At 39.0% G+C, this 19,414-nt stretch overlaps 1 protein-coding gene across 1 annotated transcript in view; it reads right to left on the bottom strand.

The window, feature by feature from the left end:
- The window catches only part of F9 (coagulation factor IX), a 28,127-nt gene extending 9,129 nt beyond the window's left edge, over positions 1–18,998 (bottom strand). The window contains exons 1-6 of the mRNA XM_005358510.1: positions 18,764–18,998; positions 13,857–14,020; positions 13,403–13,427; positions 7,570–7,683; positions 3,051–3,179; positions 294–523 (exon numbers count right to left, since the gene is read on the bottom strand). Of these exons, the coding sequence (XP_005358567.1) occupies positions 294–523; positions 3,051–3,179; positions 7,570–7,683; positions 13,403–13,427; positions 13,857–14,020; positions 18,764–18,851 (750 nt within the window). The 5' untranslated portion in view covers positions 18,852–18,998. The remainder of the gene's footprint in view (positions 1–293; positions 524–3,050; positions 3,180–7,569; positions 7,684–13,402; positions 13,428–13,856; positions 14,021–18,763) is intronic.
- Positions 18,999–19,414: the final 416 nt, after the last annotated feature.

Genomic DNA, 19,414 nt, shown 5'->3' with positions numbered 1-19,414 from the left:
GAGAGAGAGAGCGCTCATTTGTAAGCATTGCTATTGCTGAGCAGTTTTCAGAATCCTACTGTACTATTTGTTTGGTACTGAATTCCTTTTGACCCTGTCTGGTAGCCATCCCAGGACATGCCTTCCACCAGATGCTTACCTATAGGGGTTTTTCTTTTGCTGAGTGGTGAAATCTGCCTAAATACATCTCACAATCCCCACAGGTCTTTCTAATGTCCTAGCACCATTCCTCATCTGGCCTCTCTCTTGTCATCTGAGCTCGAGCTTTTAAACGCACTGTCAATAGAGAGTACCTGCCAAGGGATTTGACCTGGTTTGGTGTTTTCTCCACCAACAACTCGACGGAAGTCATCAAGTGGTTCACTATTTTCAGTGACGTTATCCAGAATGGTGCTGTTAATGAAGTCATCCAGAAAGAAGTCAGCTTCAGTAGAGTTTCCATAGCCCATATCAGAAAAAGTAGTCTCTACACGGGTGAGCTTAGAACCGTATGAAACAGAAACTCTTCCACATGGAAATGGAACTACAGAAATAGAAAAAAAAAAGAACATTATTCTGATATTTCACAGTAGGAAATGGAACTGCATTACAAACATTGAGAAGGAAGCTCATTCATTGCTGTCACTTTGGAGAAGTAGGCCCATCAACGCTGAAAGAAACTAAAAGGCTGACCGTATTATTTTTATACAAAGCCTTTAAAACTTCCATGGGTGAGAGCATTTGGCTCTGGAATCCACCATCTTTATGGAAATAAAATAGGTGTTCTGAAATCAAATCTTACTACTGTCTCCCGAGCTTCTTAAAGTCTTACTGTCCTCTAATGGAAATCCGGAAGGAATTCTGTGTAACTTTCCTTTTAGGATAAGGTAAAAGGGGCTTCTACTGATTGCTATTAACAGGCTTTCTTTTGTAGACCATTAATGCAGCAGAGATTCCAACATGGAATTTTTGAAGAGAGCTCATTGTGATTCAATTGTGTTTGTCGAAAATTTACCAAATGGGTATAGGTTACAAATATGATAACCAAAGCTGTATTTACTTGGATCTGACTATCTTTTCCCCCTCCCCCTGCTTTCATTTATTTCCCAACAAATCAGCTGCTGATACACTGGGAATGGCAATTTTTTAGTCAAACAAAGTCACCTCACACTTCATTTTCATGTTTTCCTCTCATTCCAGTTACATCTCTTATACCAGCTATTTCTATAGCAATTAGCTATGGTTAAGTATCATGAAGACAGTTTGTGGTTGAAAAAATAGAAAATTAGTTTAAAATACGTATGCATAAATATACAGGATCAACAATGTCTTGAGAAAAAGGACTGTTATCTTTGAAAAGGCAGAGCGGCTTATTTTAGGGTTGGCCTACTTACGCTGCTAAAGTAAGGCTACATTCAAATGGAACTCTTAATAGTTGGAGGTGCTTTTCAATCTTAATTTTCCTCTCTTAGAACATAGAAAGGCTTCTAAGGGCTAAGCTTCAGTGCCAGCTGCCTTCATTGGAAGTTAGCCTTTTTAATGTTAATTGCACGCGCACATACATGCACACACACACCCACACACGTCTCCTAAGGCAAGCTGTGCATAAGGCAATGTATGTGAAGAAGCAGGCAGAAGGTGAAGCATCTGAGACTCTCCCCTTTGCTTGCAGCAGACACACTCTTGTATGCTGGGCCTGTCTTTAATTTCCTCTGCCTGGTACATTGCTGAGATAGGTATCAAGCCCACAGCTATAGAGGAATGGTTCATAATTTAACGTACCAATTTAATAAAAGATCTTGCCTTGGAAATGCAAGAGAAACTGTACCTGGCTTGCTTCAAAATTGTTCTTCTTTTTTTCATTTGTGGGTGTGGTATATGTGTGTGGGTATGAGTGCCCAAGCCTTCAGGTGTGGAAATCAGAGGTGGACATCAAGTGTCCTCATTTATTTCTCTGCTTTATAAATTACTTTTGGAGACCAGGCCTCTCACCAAACCTGGAGCTCACTATTTCTGACTGGTCCTATCTTTCCCTTCAGTGCTGGGGTCATGGATTTACACTGCCTGGCTTTTCTGCACTGGGAATCTGAACCCAGGTCCTCATGTGTGCACACCAAGCATTTTGCTTTCCTTCTTTTAGTCTTTAAAGCTTGTCTCCCTCCTCCCCAAATCAAAATTATGGCTTCAGAGGTGACCAATGAATGTGGAGCTGTTTGAAACACAACAATTATCTGTCAACATGGTGGCCTGCTCACACAACTATAAAACATTACTTTGCCCCTTACTGTAAAGGCTTGTGTGGCTCGGGCTAGGAGAGCATAAACTATTGCTAGATCCAGTCTGACCGAAAGTATAGAACCCCAGTTGATGACTCAAGTCAGGAAGTAATTTTAATAGATGGAACTAACTAGGCCTCCAACAGACGTAGACTTAACACTTAGCATCTTTTCATTAGAAATTTACTAACCAGCCAAGTATTTATATGACTTTTATGCTATGGTAGTATATTCTTAGTTAGATCTGCTCAATCTCAAATATTGCACATAGATGTCACACATGTCAATTTCTTTGTGATACAGAAATCAGAGAAAAAAACATGGTTTCAGAAAAGAGTTCAGGCTGTACATAATTATTGAACTTAAGTGATGGTGCCATTTGGAAAATTAATTTGTTCATTTCAAGCTACTAATCTTTTGTTCAGTTTCAAAAAGGAGTAGATACAAGTAAGTATTGAAATAAGGTATTAGGGAGGCTGAAGAGATTTTTTTGGTGGTTAGGAGCACTGCTTCGGCAGAGGGCCTGAACCTGGGTTATAACTAGAGTTATAGAGGGTTAGTGAAGCACCTACGTGTTAACCCACTCAGCCTCCATAACTCCACTTCAGGGGATCTGATGCCCTCTTCTTACTTCCGTGGGAACTGCACACTTGTATAATGCATACATGCACAAAAGATACTCATATATATTTAAAATAAAAATAAATACATCCTTTTACAAGTCTAAAATAAGATAGTTTAAGTGTTAACGATTCAAACACAGATTTTTGTTAAACAACTTATTTAGATTTTGACCTGCTGGTTCACAAGACTTCTGGTCTTCTGCAAGTTGGTATCCCTCAGTGCAGGAACAAATTACCTTGTTATCAGCACCATTTTTACAAAACTGCGTGCACCTGCCATTTTTAATGTTACATGTTGCATCTAAAAGAAAAGAAAAAAAATCTAATGTCTTGTCTGACATATATTTTAAAAATACACAGAACTATTGGCTCACGTGTATGTTAAACATTAGTTGAAACAATCTGGAAGCCTTGAGCTAAGAGTAGAAAATGAGGTAAAATAACTCTCTCGGTAATTCATGAAGATGGTTGGCAATATTTTGATTCTGCATATGATCAAATAATTTGATATTGTACTTTGGCTGAATCATGAGCTACGACTAGACGCTTATTTATTTACATATAACACTGGTTCAAATGCCGCACAGGTTAATGCATAAGGTGTTATCAACCCACACAAGTCCCTTAATGTTCCCTCCCAATCATACTATCCTTCCTCTTTTACAGACTCTGTCACTGCCTGGGCTTCAAACATGGTAAATAGCTTTGGTAGTTCATGAACTTCATGTAAACAACATATATATTCTTCTCTTTTAGCAATGTATTTGTGTGATTCATCTATAAGCTTTTGTATAGCAATACTTCCTTTATATTTCTGTGTAATAGGCCATTGTATTAATACAATTTTATCTATCTATTCTATTATTTTTTAAAACTACTAATGTGCGTGTGTGTGTGTGTGTGTGTGTGTGTGATCCACAGAAGCCGGAGTGTTTTAGAGTATTTGTACATCTTTTTTTTATTACTAAGCACTTCATTTTCACTCTGTTCCACAACTTGTTTTCTGTTTATTCTGGTATAAACACAACTGGTATTTACATATTGTTTCCATATTCAGCACCATTTCCATATGTTTATTTATTTTAATTGTTTAAAGTTCATCTGATAAATAGCTCATAGTGCTTACTGGTAGCCCAGTAAATCAGGAGAGGAAGATAAACTGTTATTGGGAAGGGAATAGAGGAACCAACCTGAGATTTCGTTTTTGCTACCAATAATCCACTAAGTGCATGATAAAAAAAAATGGCATCTGGTCTTTTGCATTTAGTTAGTTTTTAGGACCTTTTCCCTCATGAATGTTGATAGTATCTCTGGCTCTTTTCCTGTTCCTAGCTATCATATCATTGCTACAAAGCAATACTAAAGTGTTCAGCCAAAATCAAATACCACTTGTAGAGAATGTTCCATCAATAGGAGATTGTGATAAGGTAACAGAGGTGGGTGGTGAGAACAGACTAGTTGCGTCCAGGGCAAGTGTGACGGTAATGAGTAAACTTGGTGTGATTTCTCCATTCTGCTTCTGTGTCCTTGGTTAAGCAACCAGACCTCTCAATCATTTCCTTATTTGCCATTGCCCTTTCTGGCTCAGTGTGTTGCTGCTGCTCTTGATCCCTGGCCTGGTTGGTGCTGCTCTTGATCCCTGGCCTGGTTGGTGCACATAGGGGGATGTGTTGCTGTAGCATCAACGGTTTTTTGCCTGCAGCCAAAGGCTCAGGATTCTAGAAATAGAATTATAGCACAAGACATTCCAGGGGAGAGGTCAATAGAGCGAGACCTGGGAAAGAGCATGGAGCTCATTCGTCAGCTACTGAGCACTTAGACGGCAAACACTAGGTTGGGTATTGGATTTTCCTTGGTTTTGACAGCATCAGGTTGCCCGCCAGAGCCTTAACAAAATTTTGTTCTGTTGAATAGGTTTGCCAGAAAACATGATGCTATTCAGCTAAACAAAACATTTTTCTTATTAAAAAAAAAACATAGTAAATGAGAAAGTTGGGTCTGTGGTGTCCTGCAAAAATTAGAACAAAGCCAAAAACAAACAAACCCCAAAAAACCATAAAAACAACCTCAGAGAATATTCTTTTGTTTGTAATTTTTTCTTCCCACTCTGTTTTTCTGTCTGGAAATGTTTCTCGTGTTCTTTAGGAGGAAAGGGTGGCTAGAGTCTCAAAGACCTTGATCTTCCTGATAATGGGTATTTGGATTTCTTCTGCAGCAGAGGAAATCCGGAGATATTTATTCTAGCCAAAGGGAGCCAGTAGCCAATTAATTCTTGTTTTTTTTTTTTTTTTCTGACTAGAAGGCATGCCCCAAATGTTTGCTCCCCACTCCCCTGACTAAGAGCTTTGATAAACAGAGGTTGTGGTGGGGGAGAAATCAAAAAGCCACACTAGTGGAAATCCAGGCATTTCCTAGGCAGGGTGAGGCACGGGCCCACACACCAGGCTGCTGTGCGGCCTCATGACTTCTCAGGGGCGTGTTCAGTCATCTCGAGGCGAGAAACTTAAGTGGGAGTTTGTATATACTTTGTTGCTGCTCTCCTCTAGTGTCTGTGATGAAGAGCATTCTGACAGAATTCCCATTTTGTTTCTGAATCAGCTGAGCTAATTTTTTTTTTTAAACCCTTTATCGAATTGGTTGGATCTGATCAATATACCCCAGAGGCTAAGTGCGGCGGTGGCTGTAGTACAGCTACAGAGCCCTGGCCAAACAGAAACGTGGGAACCAAGGGGCATTGAGATGTTGCCAGCACTTTTTCTCTATGGACCGTAACCTCTTTCGTATTGTTAGATCATTTTTGAACTTATGTTCGTATTTCTCGAGGCTGTTCTCGTCCTCCTTTTAAACTGTCTGTTTTAAAAAGAGATAGATAACCGGAGAGCTGGCTCACTGGTTAAGAGCATTTGCTGCTTTTCCCGGGGAACCAAGTTAGGTTTCTAAAACCCACGTGGATGCTCACAGCCACTTTTAACTCCTCTTCCAGAGGATCCTCTGCCACCTTCTGGCTTCTTTGGGCATTGCATGGACATGGTACCCAGTTATTCATGCTGAAAAAACATTCTTAAGCATAAAATAAAAATAACTATATCAAAGTAGATAGACATGGCTTTACAATTATTTCATCACTATATTTTTATATGCATGGGTAAGTTTTATATGCATATAAATTTATGTACCCCGTGCATATCTGAGCCTGCGGATGCTGAAGAAGTACAGCTAGTTGTGAGACACCATGTAGGCTCTGGAAATTGAACAGGTCCTCTAGAAGAGCAGCCAACGCTCTTAACTGTTGAATCATCTCTCCATCCCAACCTTTATGCTTGCAATGATCATCTACTACACTGTGTCCTTCAATTATAACGGACTGAGTTATCTATTCCCTTCACTCCAATAGTTTCATCATGTGAGGCAATAATGAGTAACTACTCAGAGTATTCCCGTATATACCTGGCATAGGAGGACTAAATTTCACTAAGTAAGTCTGAATTTGAAATTATAATCTTTCAGAACAAATGGCACTTTAGAGATCTTGAGCCAATTAACAAAGCCCCAGGAGGGGAAACCCAAGCTGTGGTTTATTGCTACACCAGAGATGCTAAACAAATGGAAGTCCAGCCTGAGCATTTTAGTTCCCCCGCGTGCATTCATTCTTTCTTTTTAAATTCCTTTGTCCTTTCAACTTTTCTTTTCATTCTGAGATCTTTCAGATCTCAAAGGAAGATGATCAATGAACTTTCCCGTGGTCCTGAACAATCTTCCAGGGACTTTTATCCCCTTTCTCAATAGGACAAGTGCAGCTGCCGCCTTTCATTTCACCTCCTGCCTTGTTCATCTGTCAGAGAGATGGCTATATAGCCTTAAGAGTGTCCTGATACTTTTCTACCCTTTATCCTTAGCCATGAAACCTGTGCTGTTAAATTCCTTCCCTCAGATTGCACATCTATTCTCCTAGAGTTTCAGAGAACAAAGTCTTTGCTTGGCACCATGTGCTTTTTTTCTCAGTCACAATGTCTGAAATACTGCATTCAGAGTAATCAGCAGGTAAAGGACTTTGGGGTTTACTGCTCAAATCACAAATATCTCAAAAAAAAAAGATTCTAGGCAATGAAAAGGTAAACAAAACCTTACATTTGCAAGTTACTTTTTCCCTGTTACTCTTTGATATAATCAATACTGTTGAATTGAGGAACAATCTCTGATTTTTATAAGAAATTTAACATATAAAATGTTTTGTCCATCTGGAGGAATTCCTATTACATTGGGACCTGTCATGCCGAGATCTATATAGACTATCTACTTCCACAGCCTAGATCAAAAGCGACTCAGCCACAAGTTCAAATTATTTTATAGATGCAGTTTTGTGCACAGTTCAGCTGAAGTTCATTTCCTGGCTCAACCATTTATACCTCTTCTGTTTGTGCTGTCGTCTTCTAATGTTCCTCAAACGGGGATAATAATGGTACTGAGCACATATGACTGTATTAAGGATTAATAAGTAAAGGGAATGGAACATTACCACTCAATACTAGACTGACTTCATACCCTGAGAACTGACTACAGACAACATGAATGCTTATAAGCCTTGAAAGTTTGTTTTAGGAGAAATGCGTGGTGCATAAATATTTCAATTTCCTGTTTCATCTGGTTTAAGAAGGAAACTTTGAACCATGAATAATAAAAATGTTACTTACCTAATTCACAGTTCCTTCCTTCAAATCCAGCTTGGCACCAACATTCATAGGAATTAATATCATCCTTGCATTTTCCACCATTTAAACAAGGATTTGACTCACACTGATCTCCATCTTTAAGACAGGTTAGAAAATGGAATTATCAGATAAATTGCTTAGAATGCCCAGTCCTCCCCTGAATAGATGTCTGATTTTAGGGTCAGAGAAGAACCACTGTGCTGCAAGCTAACTGCATATGGGCAAGTGATGCGCTTGTTTTTCTGAGCTTCTAAAATTTACTGAAGCAAAGGCCAATGCTATCCTGAAAGTTGCACATAGGAAGACACATACAGTTTATTCAATCCGAAGGAAGAGGGGAGATATGTTTGCATGGAAATTACTATATGAGCAGACAACAAGAGAGGTTGTTCATGTTTCTTTATGGAATGGAAACAGGTTAACCGCAAGTCAATCAAACTCATCCACTTCAATAATTACTATTTATATTTCATATGAGGACATTTTAATGCAGGTATTGCAGAGCAAGCTGTGTTAGATAATAAAGATGTTTTCACACAAGGAACTGGCAGCGCATGTACAGGGCAAATGTATCAACTTACCTATCATATGAAGCAAGAGTCTGTGAGAAAAGGGAAGGTGCCAGAAGCTTAAAGATAGTTGTCTGCCTACCAGTTAGGTTCCGAGTGGACAACCATGGTCAGCGCATCATCAGAAACTTAAAAGTACTGTTGGGTTTGCTTTATGAATGGATTTGCTGTCTCCATTCTGTTTTCTGAAGTTTCTACATTTATGGTCTTTGAAGACAATGATAGCAAAACAAACAAAAAACAGGAAGAAGGAATAGGCAAGAGGGGAGCAGAAGGAAACCTTTGAGTCTTCTTTCTTAGTGTTTGGCCTCCATTCATACTATTAAGAAAGCTTCACAGGGAGAGGGTGAATCCAACCAGAAGGAGAGAGTTATGCATTTTGAGCTATAGAAAAATTGCTAACTAGGCTTGTAGGACTCCACATATGAGAAGGAAACAATGAGATAAAATGGTATCAAGGATCAAAGAGAGATAAAAAGGAGGAATCAAAGAGAAATTTCCAGTTATTAGTCATTCTTATATATAGCCAAACTCCTGGGTATATAATTGTGTAGGTTCTCATATTCTTTCCCTACTGTCTGATGGTAGCATGTGTCTATTGACTATGTTCTGTTGACTAAGGGAATAGAATCCGTTTCAGAAATAAACTCTCTGGAAAATTGGATTGCTGTAAAAATTAGACCTTGCCCTTTCTGCCCCTTGATCCAATGTGCTTTTGCACAGATACTGCAATTTGTTCCAATTCTATGAAAACAAAATACATTATCTCTGGTTTATTATTATTGATGTTCAGAACTGGTCTAAAAACGAGCTACATTTGCACTTTATATTATAGACCAATGAATCTGAATTATTTAGGGTGTTTCAGTGGAAGGGTCTGGGCTTGCAGCCAGCCACACAGGAAACTCATTTGCTGAGACATATCTTCAAAATGAGTGTCATTATATTTTGCATTTAGTCCTCCTTTGGGTTCCTATCTTTGTGTACTATAGACCAGGAAAAAAACCATAGTTAGTAGGGGTCAAAGACAACAGGAGACAAGACAAGACAAGACATGTGAGATTCTCTTTTAATTCTGCTGGGTTTTGGAGCTGGAGAGGTTGCTCAGTGGTTAAGGACACTTGCTGCTTCTTCAGAGGACTTGGGTTCAGTTCCCACCACACACATGGTTGTTTATTACAGTTTATAACTCCAGTTCCAGGGGAATCTGATGCCACTTTTCTTGCCTCTGTGGTTACCAGGCACACACATGGTACAATACATACATACAAACAAAATACTTATGTACATCAAATGAAAAGAAATAAACCCACAACAACAGCAGCAGCAGCAACAACAACAGAAGCAACAGCAACAACAGACTATTAGGCTCCTATTTAATGAATATTCATTTAACGAACATTAATATTAACATTAATATCAATTAATATTCATTTAATGAACATTCAGATTCCAATGTCGTGAGGTGTTGTACTGAAAGAAAGGGGTTGGGAAGAGAACTTGAATTTTCTTCCAGGTCTTGTGACTCTCCAGCTGGGTAACCCAAGGCAAATCCCTTACCCCTTCTATGCCTGTTTCCTTCTCTGTGAAGCAGAATTCACAGTGCTTCACACGTGGGAACGTGTGAGGGTTAAATGTGCTAGGCATTCTGTAGACTGCTTCTGTGAGCTGTACTCTATAAGGTGCCTGACAGACGCTAGTTTTCTCAGGCTCTTTTTCTGATGAGGCCATGTTAGAGAATGACACAGCAATAAGGATCCCGGGCCCAGGCTATTTCTGAGTAGCACAGGCTAGTTTTGTCGAATCTTAACTACATGTGAAAACAGGCATGTTTTCTTTTCTTTTTCTGTGCTTGTTTGTGTTGTTTAGGTTTTGGTAGTGAAAATAGTAGAGAGAGAAGTATGCCCTTGATGTTTCATGGGTATTTGTGATCAAGGTATAGCAAACATTGCATCTAGCTCACAGAGAAAGCCATTGCCCAACTTCAAAATATTTTGCAGGGACTGGGACAGGGGCAGGGGTTAGCTCTGGGTCAGGGGCTGGGACTGGAGCAGGAGCCAGGGCAGGGACAGGGGCTGGGACTAGGGCAGGGGCTGGGGCTAGGGCAGGGGCTGGGGCTGGGACTGGTTTGTATGCTAATTGGCAGTGTGAAGGAATCATAAAAGTTCAAGTGTAGCTAAAGTAAAGGCTGATATGAGTTTTGCTTCTATGGTGTGTGTGTGTGTGTGTGTGTAAGTATGTATGTATGTATGTATGTATATATGTATGTATGTATGTAGAAGTCAATCCTGGGTGATTGGTAATCTTTTTTTGGTTATTACTGCTAAATATACATACATACATACATGCATATCCAAGAAAAAATATTTAACTACAACCTACTAGGGTGTTTTCTGTTCTTTGTATGTATGATTTCAGGTTTATTAAACTAATAGATCTTAGAAGAGAATCTACTATTTCTACTTTGCCGGACGAGAATAATTTCTAACTTTATCCTAAATCCTTTCTTTAGTGTAGCTATCTGGCAAATGTGGCTACCACCCTTCATCAAAGAAGACTCTCTGTACAGCAAATGGGGACAATCACAGAAAACACCACTGGACACAATGCAGAGATCAATGGATCATGGGGAGGGCAGACCCAGTAAATACATTTGTATCACAGCCTCAGTGAGCATCACAGAAGAAGGAAAGATTGTAAGAGCCAGAATACCAGAAAGTCTGCTGTGAAATAGTCTCTCCTAGAAATGGCTACATACACAAGATCTAGACAATGGCAGTATTAATGGACATGTTAATGTGGGAGGGGGAAAAAGTCTCCTAGACAAAGACTTACAGGCAACTGCAGAGAGAGAGAGAGAGAGAAAGAGAGAGAGAGAGAGAGAGAGAGAGAGAGAGAGAGAGAGAGAGAGAGCTCTAAGAATTGTCTTTCTTTATTGGTTATCTAGTACAAAATGGAAAGTCCTGAAACTATACCAAATACATACAAATAACAAAACTGGCTGGTGATGAGGATTAAACTCAGGTTTTCATCTATGCTGGCTGAACATTTTGTTGTTTGTTTGTTTGTTTGTTAACTTGACAAAAGGCAGTGCCATCTTAGAAAAAAGAATCTCAATTGAGAAAATGCCTCCATCATACTGGCTTGTGGGCAGGTGTGTGGGGCATCTTTATGATTAATGATTGATGTGGGAGGGCCCAGCTCCATGCGGGTTGTGTAAGAAACATAGTTGAGCAAGCCAGTAAGCAGTTCTTTTCATTGCTCCATCTTCAGTTCCTTCCCGGACTTCCCTCAATCTGACCAGTAAATGAAAGTCAAATAACAGGCCCACAAATCACAAGCCCAGAGAACCTAAACAGCAACGAGGACCCTAAGAGAGACATACATAGATCTAATCTACATGGGAAGTAGAAAAAGGCAAGATCTCCTGAGTAAATTGGGAGCATAGGGATCTTGGGAGAGGGTTGAAGAGGAGGGGAGAAGCAGGGAGAGGAGCAGAGAAAAATGTAGAGCTCAATAAAAAAATCAATAAAAAGTGAGGGAAAAAAGAAAGTCAAATAACTAATTTCTTCCCCGAGTGGCATTTTGGTTATGTGTTTATTAAAGCAACAAAACGCACTTCGCTAACAGAGGTATCACTTCCCCAAGCCCATGGTTTGCATTAAAAAAAACAAAACAAAAGAAAAACAGAAAAATGATCCATAAACTTCAAAGTTTTAACTTCAGTGTAAATAGAGTTTGGATGAAGTTTTAGGGGCAACTCAGAAGAAAAGAGCATGGCAGCATTCATCCTTGAGAAGGAGGAAAGACAGAGTGAATCTCTTTCCTTCCATGACTTCAAACGGGGCATGGAGAAACAAGAAGGAGTTCTGAGGGTATGGAACTGTCTATTTTCCTCCACAAAAGGAACTGTAGAAAAATCAAATTGGACCTTAAGTTGGTGGAGCTCAATGAATAGGCATCCTAGTTCATTTGTTTCTGTCTAAGCAGATAGCATAAAGGAGGTGAACCTGTGAAAGTTCCCTCAAAATTCTACATCTGGATTTAAATTCTTTAAAATTTGTATTTGCAGGCAAAATTTAAAAATGTACAAAGATATAATGCAAGAAGTTGGTTGTTGTGAAAGCATTACATTTCTTCCTTTGGGTCAGTTCGTGGGGCAGATATTAACTGCCTGCCTCCATTGCAGATACTGCTGTAGGTGTCAAGACCCATCCGTAAGTGAGGTTAGTTCTTAACAAAACTAAGCTTGCATTCTATAGGGTGGGAAAATGGACAATAAATTGGTGTTGAAAATGCTGCAGGTTGAGTAGCCTCAATTTCAAAGCTCAAATTCCAAACCATGCCAAAATCTAAAACTTTTGGGGTACCAACATGATACTATGAGTGGGAAATCCCATGCTGTGAAATTGCTTCATAAACAAAATTATTAAAATTATTGTATGACATGATCTTCAGACTACATATTTAAAGACCTTTTGTTTGCAAGTATATTAGATAAGGGGTACCAAACCTGTAGTTAAAAAAAAAAAACAGGGCTGGAGAGATGACTCAGAGGTTAAGAGCATTGCCTGCTCTTCCAAAGGTCCTGAGTTCAATTCCCAGCAACCACATGGGGGCTCACAACCATCTGTAATGAGGTCTGGTGCCCTCTTCTGGCCTGCAGGCATACATGTAGACAATATATTGTATACATAATAAATAAATATTTAAAAAAATCCAAAAACCAGGACACAAGTGTCTAAAATGGCAGAGCTGCCAGGGAACAGGTTGAAGTATTAATATATGATAAAGGGAGAACTCATTGAGTTGGAGGAATTTGGGCAAGGTAAGGAAGTGAACCTAGCAGAAGCTGGGAAGAGTCAGCAAACGGGGATAGCAGATAACTAACTCTTGTAACATGGGAACACTGTTAGGATGTGCGGGGGGGGGGGTTGTGGAGTGAGAGTAGTAGTAGAGGTGGGCAGAAGGGCAACAGGAAGGGCTAGACAGTCAAGCCATGGAGGCATTGACGACCATCCCAATGGTTAGGATTTAACATAGAAAGCATTGGTAGTCAGCATCTTTAACTCCACTAATGACAGCGAACTTTCATTCAGCTCTGAGATGTAATTGTTTTGCTTTCTTTCTATGTTTATAGTTTGTTACTGAGATTTTACAACCTCTACTTATATAAAGAAAAAAAAAGCACAATTCTCAAATGTCTCAGATAGCAGCTAGGAAATAAAATAAAATGAATTGCTTACCAACGTACTGCTTCCAAAACTCAGTCTGTAAGAAAAAAAAAAGAGGACAACTTAATGATAGTGTTTAAAGAATTTTTGATGTGGATTCATTTTCTTTTATAACATTTGTGATTTAATATGTACTGATATTTTAAGATTTCAAATACAATTTTCTTTTTTTAAAAATTGGTTTAAAATAGTTTTCATTTTATTTTATGTGTATGGGTGTTCTAGCTTCCTGCATACAGGCACTATGTGCATGCAATACTCACAGAGGCCAGAAGAGGGTGTTGGAGCTCCCAGAGCTGTAGTTAGAGATGTTTGTCAGCTTCCATGTGGACACTTGGAATCCCACATATGTCCTCTGGAATAGGACACTAAGCCATCTTTCAAGTTCCCCACTCCCTTTTTAAAATGAAGGTTTCCATATTTTGCTTGGGGACATATTGCTCTGGTATGATTTGGGTATACTCACAGTTTTTTCAGTGTTTTCAAAAACTTCTCGCGCTTCTTCAAAGCTACACCTTTCTTCTACACATTCTCTCTCAAGGTTTCCTTGAACAAACTCTTCCAGTTTCCCTGAATTATATCTTTTTGGACGGATAAGAATTTTGGTGGCATTTTCACGATCAAGGAAAACTGAAATTTAAAAGAAACTTTCTTTAGTTTTAAGGGAGAGAGAAAGACAGAGAGAGACAGAGAGAGAGAGAGAGAGACAGAGAGAGAGAGAGAGACAGAGAGAGAGACAGAGAGAGAGACAGAGAGACAGAGAGAGAGACAGAGAGAGAGACAGAGAGAGAGAGACAGAGAGAGCACTCTGAAAATAATATGTCTTTTAAGAAAATGTTTATTTTCAATCCAAGTAATTCTATAGCTAATTTCTCTTTGGGGGATGGAGCCAAAATCTTCAATGTTCTCACGGTACTATATACACATTGAGATTTAGGAATTAAAATTCAATTTTACTTTTAGTCAGTAGAGCTCTAATAATCAAAGGTCACATTTTCAGCAGTATTTGTATTTAACTTTGGATGAAAAAGAAAGTTCTCAAATAAGCAGTAACTTCACACTTCGTCATCACTTGCAAATAGCTCAGTGCGGGATCCTTGCAAGGTGATCCATCATCACCATGACTGGGCTGCTTCCAGGACATAGTCTCCCAGTGACTTTGCAACAAATATCTGGTGAAGAACAGAAGCCTGTCTTTATTTGTTTTGATTTTTGTTTTGTTTTGTTTTTGTTTTGGGAGATAGATAGATGATAAATAGACAATAGGTAGGTAGGGGAGTAGATGAGAACATGAAGTTGGAAGTTGGGTAGGTAAAGAGATAGGGAGGATCTAGGAAGAGTTGGGGAGGGGAAAGAAGATCAGAGTATTTTATACCAAAATATATTAAGCAACAACATCAACAAAATCCCAACTGTAGGCCAGCTGCAGATGGGACCCCAGTGCCTCTCATGGGCTATTGAGAAACAATCATGCAGTAATTGAGTTTATCTTCAGGAAGATGATGTCTTTAGTTGGTATATGAATTCCAGTGATGGAAACATTTCATTGAAATTTATGATGTGGTTTCTTTTAGGTATGGCTGCCTGCCTACTCTGTAGGACACTTCTGGTTTTTGTTTTTGATTTTTTTTTTGAGTACTGAAGATTTTGAATTTTCTGCCTTCTTCCCTTTCCTTCTCCTTGTGTCTTTGTATCTATTCCTATCTCTCTGTATCTCTCCCTCTGCATATATACATGTATATGTGTAGGCATATATGTGTATATGTTTACATATGTTGATGTATGTATATAATGTACGTAATCAATAACAGGAACCCAAAAAGCTGCTTGGAGTTGCTCCTTTCCTTAGCAGCTATACTAGGGCTAGAGAGATTGTTCAGTGGCTAAAAACACTGATCTCATAGAGGATCTGGGTTTAATTCCCATCACATAATCATCACATCACATAAGGATTTGTATCAGGTGGCTCACCACTACCTGTAACTCCATCCAGTACCAGGGGATCTGATATCCTCTGGCCTCTATAGATAGGTACCAGCATGGATGTGATGTACATAAACTTAATCTCATATGCAGGCACAAATAAAAATAATAAATAAATCTTAGAGACAGCATCAGTGTAGCTGATAATATTTCAAACTGAACTCTCTAGGGAATTTAGTACTAGTTTTTCTTTAACAAAAACAGGGAGGGTAGAAGAAATGGAACTTAATTTTATTACCTTATTTTTTTGTGGCAGTAATTTCCTTTATGGAACATTCTAGTCCATTGACATCCTTGATCTCTGAATCCATTTGGGAACACTTCTCCAGTCCCTGAATTTACTTCAAGTATCTTCCTATCATTCTTCCCTTGCCAACTTCCCTAACTCATTCCATTCCTTGTTAGCACTTTTCTTGCCAGGCAGTCTCGAGGCTAGGCAGGTTTGTATTTCACCAAATTGCCTATGGGTACCTTTGTGTATTTATATCTAAGTTCCCATTGCAATTTATTTGCTTGGTTCAAGTCATTCATATAGAACATCTGTGATGGTAGTAATTTATAATGTGGACGAATGGAAAAACAAGGTTTGCAATTAGATAGGACAGGATTTGAATCATCATGTATCTGACTTTTTTTTTTACTGTGTGAACATAGATAAGACATATAATACCTGGACTTTAACTTTTTCAAATATAAAATGGGTGTAGCAACAGTGTAAAGTGTGTACTCATCATCATGTTGACAGGATCTCTGAGACAAATTATAAGCCAGTGTATCCCTGGTTACTCTCTTCCCCCCATGTTTTGCATGCTGTTTTTCTTTTCCTCTGAGTTTTCCTCCTTTCTCCAGTTCTGCTACGCACTTTGTAGTGCCTTTACTTCCTCTCTGCCCTCTGTGCAAGGAAATTATTATTGTCATTATTGGTAGCAATCTTGTAAAGAATCATTTTGACTTCATGTATTTCCTGACTGCTTCCTGTCACACAACAGAGGATTAGCCCTGGATTTCAAGTCAAAAGCCAGACTACAGACCCTGTGCTGTGTTGATATCAAGACACTGCACTCGACCCTTCAGATCCTCTATGTATGTTTCCTAACCCTTTTATGAGCATGTGCCTATTGAACCACTTCAGCTCTGTTTCATTGTTACCACTTCCGTTGTCTGTCTTATTTCTATGGCTACTGTCCAGGTTCTGATCTTTTGATTCCTTTGGATAATTGCAAGAGACTTAAGGTTGGACCCGCTAGCCTGGAGCCTCATCAGTTCTAGAGTGTCACCAGACTGAGCATTGTAACACAGGGAAGTGTGTGCTTCTTACACTTACATTTGTTACACCTCCGCATTGCTCTCTACTGTTCAATCTCTTTAAATTAGGACCCTTTTTAAAAAGTATTATGATCTAGTTCATCTCATTTTCTTGCCTCACTTCTAACAGTTAATATTCAAACCAGAAAGAACATCTGGAATACTTACATTACTGTGGATGTGGCTCTTTCTGTGTGAGGGTTACTATCTACATAACATGCCAACATTAGTGATTATTTTTATTGCTCTCTCTATATGATTATATATATGATATTTATACATACACATGTGTATGTGGAGTGTGTAGATGGGTGGATGTGTGTGTTCTGGCTAGTTTTATATTAACTTGACAAAAAACTAGAGTCATTTTGGAAGAGGGAACCTCTTTTGAAATATGCCCCCATAAAATTGGCCTGTGAGCAAGCCTGTGGGGCATTTTTTGATTGATAATTTATATAGGAAGGCCAGGCTCACTGTGGCCTGTGCCACCCCTGCACTGGTAGTTCTGGGATGTTTAAGAAAGTGGGCAGAGCAAGCCTTGAGGAGCAAGATCATCATGGTACCAGGCACCTTAACAGTAATGAATGTCTTAACATACCTGAATGCATGAAAGACAGTTTTGAAATGTATACCTAGTAAAATCAAATTCATTTCACAGACTAATTTTGATTTCCAATTCTAAATTGGCACACTAAGGCACTAGTCATGAACATGCAGCAGCTCCATGACAGTTTAACAGAAGACAGTGCTGCCGGCTTCCTGACCACAATGATGCTAAAATCCTGTTGCTTTTCTCCTTAGTACATCTCTTTAGGATTATCTCTAGTCATCATTGCTGCAGCTCTGAAATCTTGACTCTTCTATTATCTTACCATTATCCAAGGTCTTCTGGTGGGCAGCAGTCCTCTGATACACACCATCCCCTTAGCACTAATTTATAAGAAAGTGTTAGGTTCTTTTGTCCTCACTTAGGTGTGTTGAATGACCTGCCTTTATGATGCACGCAATGAGCTGTCCAACATGTATTTTTCATCTCTTACTCTACCCACTTTGCTAGAGCAGTTTAACCTTCACATTTTCCTGTCATCACTTCAGCCTTTCAGTCTGATTCCACAGTTGACATCATGTCTGGAGTGGAAACCAGAGGAGCAGCCTGTTTTCTGGGGATGTCCAGGGTTGGCACCCCTGATCCTGGCACTGTCAGCTGCTGGAGTTGCTGTTACAAGTAAGCGTGATAAATGCATCCCGAGTGAGCAGGCTGTTTGTCTAAATGCAGTAAGTTTTCCCCTGTGCACCTCTCCCTGGGGAGGAAAGTCACTGTTGTTGCAAAAAGGAAACCAAACAAAAACCCACTGTGTTGTACGTTGTATGAACTAAGTTCCTACTCCTTCTAGCCATTTGTATACTTGCGTTGTCCCCTGGGGAGGTCACTAAGTAAGTACTAGGGTTCTCTAAACAACAGTTCTGAGGCTTGTGAACTCATAGAGGAGCTTGTTTATTCCCATCCATGGAAAAGCTTAATAAACAGATAACTTAATAAAGAAAGGTTGATCTTCCAATTTTAACTGACAAATTCAACAGGAATGTACTTTTATACATTCTAACAATGCCTTGCCATCTACCTCTAAAGCATTGAGACACATGTAGATCAAGAAATACTTTTTCTGTAAATAAGACCACTGTGGTTTTGATGTTTCCCCTTTTGATTTCAAGGTGGTGAGTTTAAAATCCCAAAATAACATGGTTTTCTGTTTCTTCAGCAATTTCTTTGTTAAGAGATTTTTCCACTTTCATTTTTTTTAAAACCAAGGTCACAGAAATTTTAAGAGGAATTGTATTGTCAAATAATCAGAATAACTGTATCTATTAAATACAAATGAATCACAAGCACTGTAAATGTAGCTCATTTTTAAAATGAAGGTGAAGTTACCAGACAGCCAATATTTGCCAGCTGACTTGCTGCCTGCTAGAATCGAAACTATAGCATCAAATCACGGAATCTTGGTTAGTTGAAAGCAACGGTTCTAAATATTTCTGTATCTGAAAGAGAAGCAGATTCAACGTAGCTTTGAAAAGGAAACAAACCTGCACACTCAGCGCCGAGTAGATACCCCAAAAGGAAGACAGTGATGAGGGCCGGTGATTCTGCCATGATGGTGTTCAGGTGCTGCATGACCTTTGTTAGTGGATTGTGCAAGTGTCAGGGCTGATCAATCATTCCAAAGTACAAGTTGAACTGGATTTACTTCTGGGAAATTCCTGTTCAGATCCCTCAGTGGGCCTTTGGGCTCTTTCCAGAGGTTTCTTGGGTCAAGTGAAGAGAATGAGCAGGATTCATCATTGAAGTACACCTTGGGTTTCATGGACTTTTGTCACTGGGGCAGGGCTACCGTTGGCTGACAGCAAGGTATATCAGTTGGAAATAATTTTATCTTTGTCATAGAGCAATACTATAAAACTTAAAGATTAAAAGGGAATCCTTTATTTGATCCTTTATATTAAAATATGTTAAGTATGTTTATAAACTGAATTTATAAATTATAATTCTGAAAGATCTGCTATTCCCTTTATTTCAATAATTTACAATCTTTCTTGTGCCATGTGCCAGTATAGTAACACATATAGATCCTGTCTCTATATGTGTATGTATTTATGTAGAAATATACATGTATATCTATACAACATCCATGCAATCTCCATCAAAATTCCAACACAATTCTTCACACATAGGACAGT

Source organism: Microtus ochrogaster, chromosome X (genome assembly GCF_000317375.1).
Source record: "Microtus ochrogaster isolate Prairie Vole_2 chromosome X, MicOch1.0, whole genome shotgun sequence".
Lineage (NCBI taxonomy): Eukaryota > Metazoa > Chordata > Mammalia > Rodentia > Cricetidae > Microtus > Microtus ochrogaster.
Note: the sequence above shows the minus strand (reverse complement) of the source record. Positions and strands in the feature narration are given on the sequence as shown.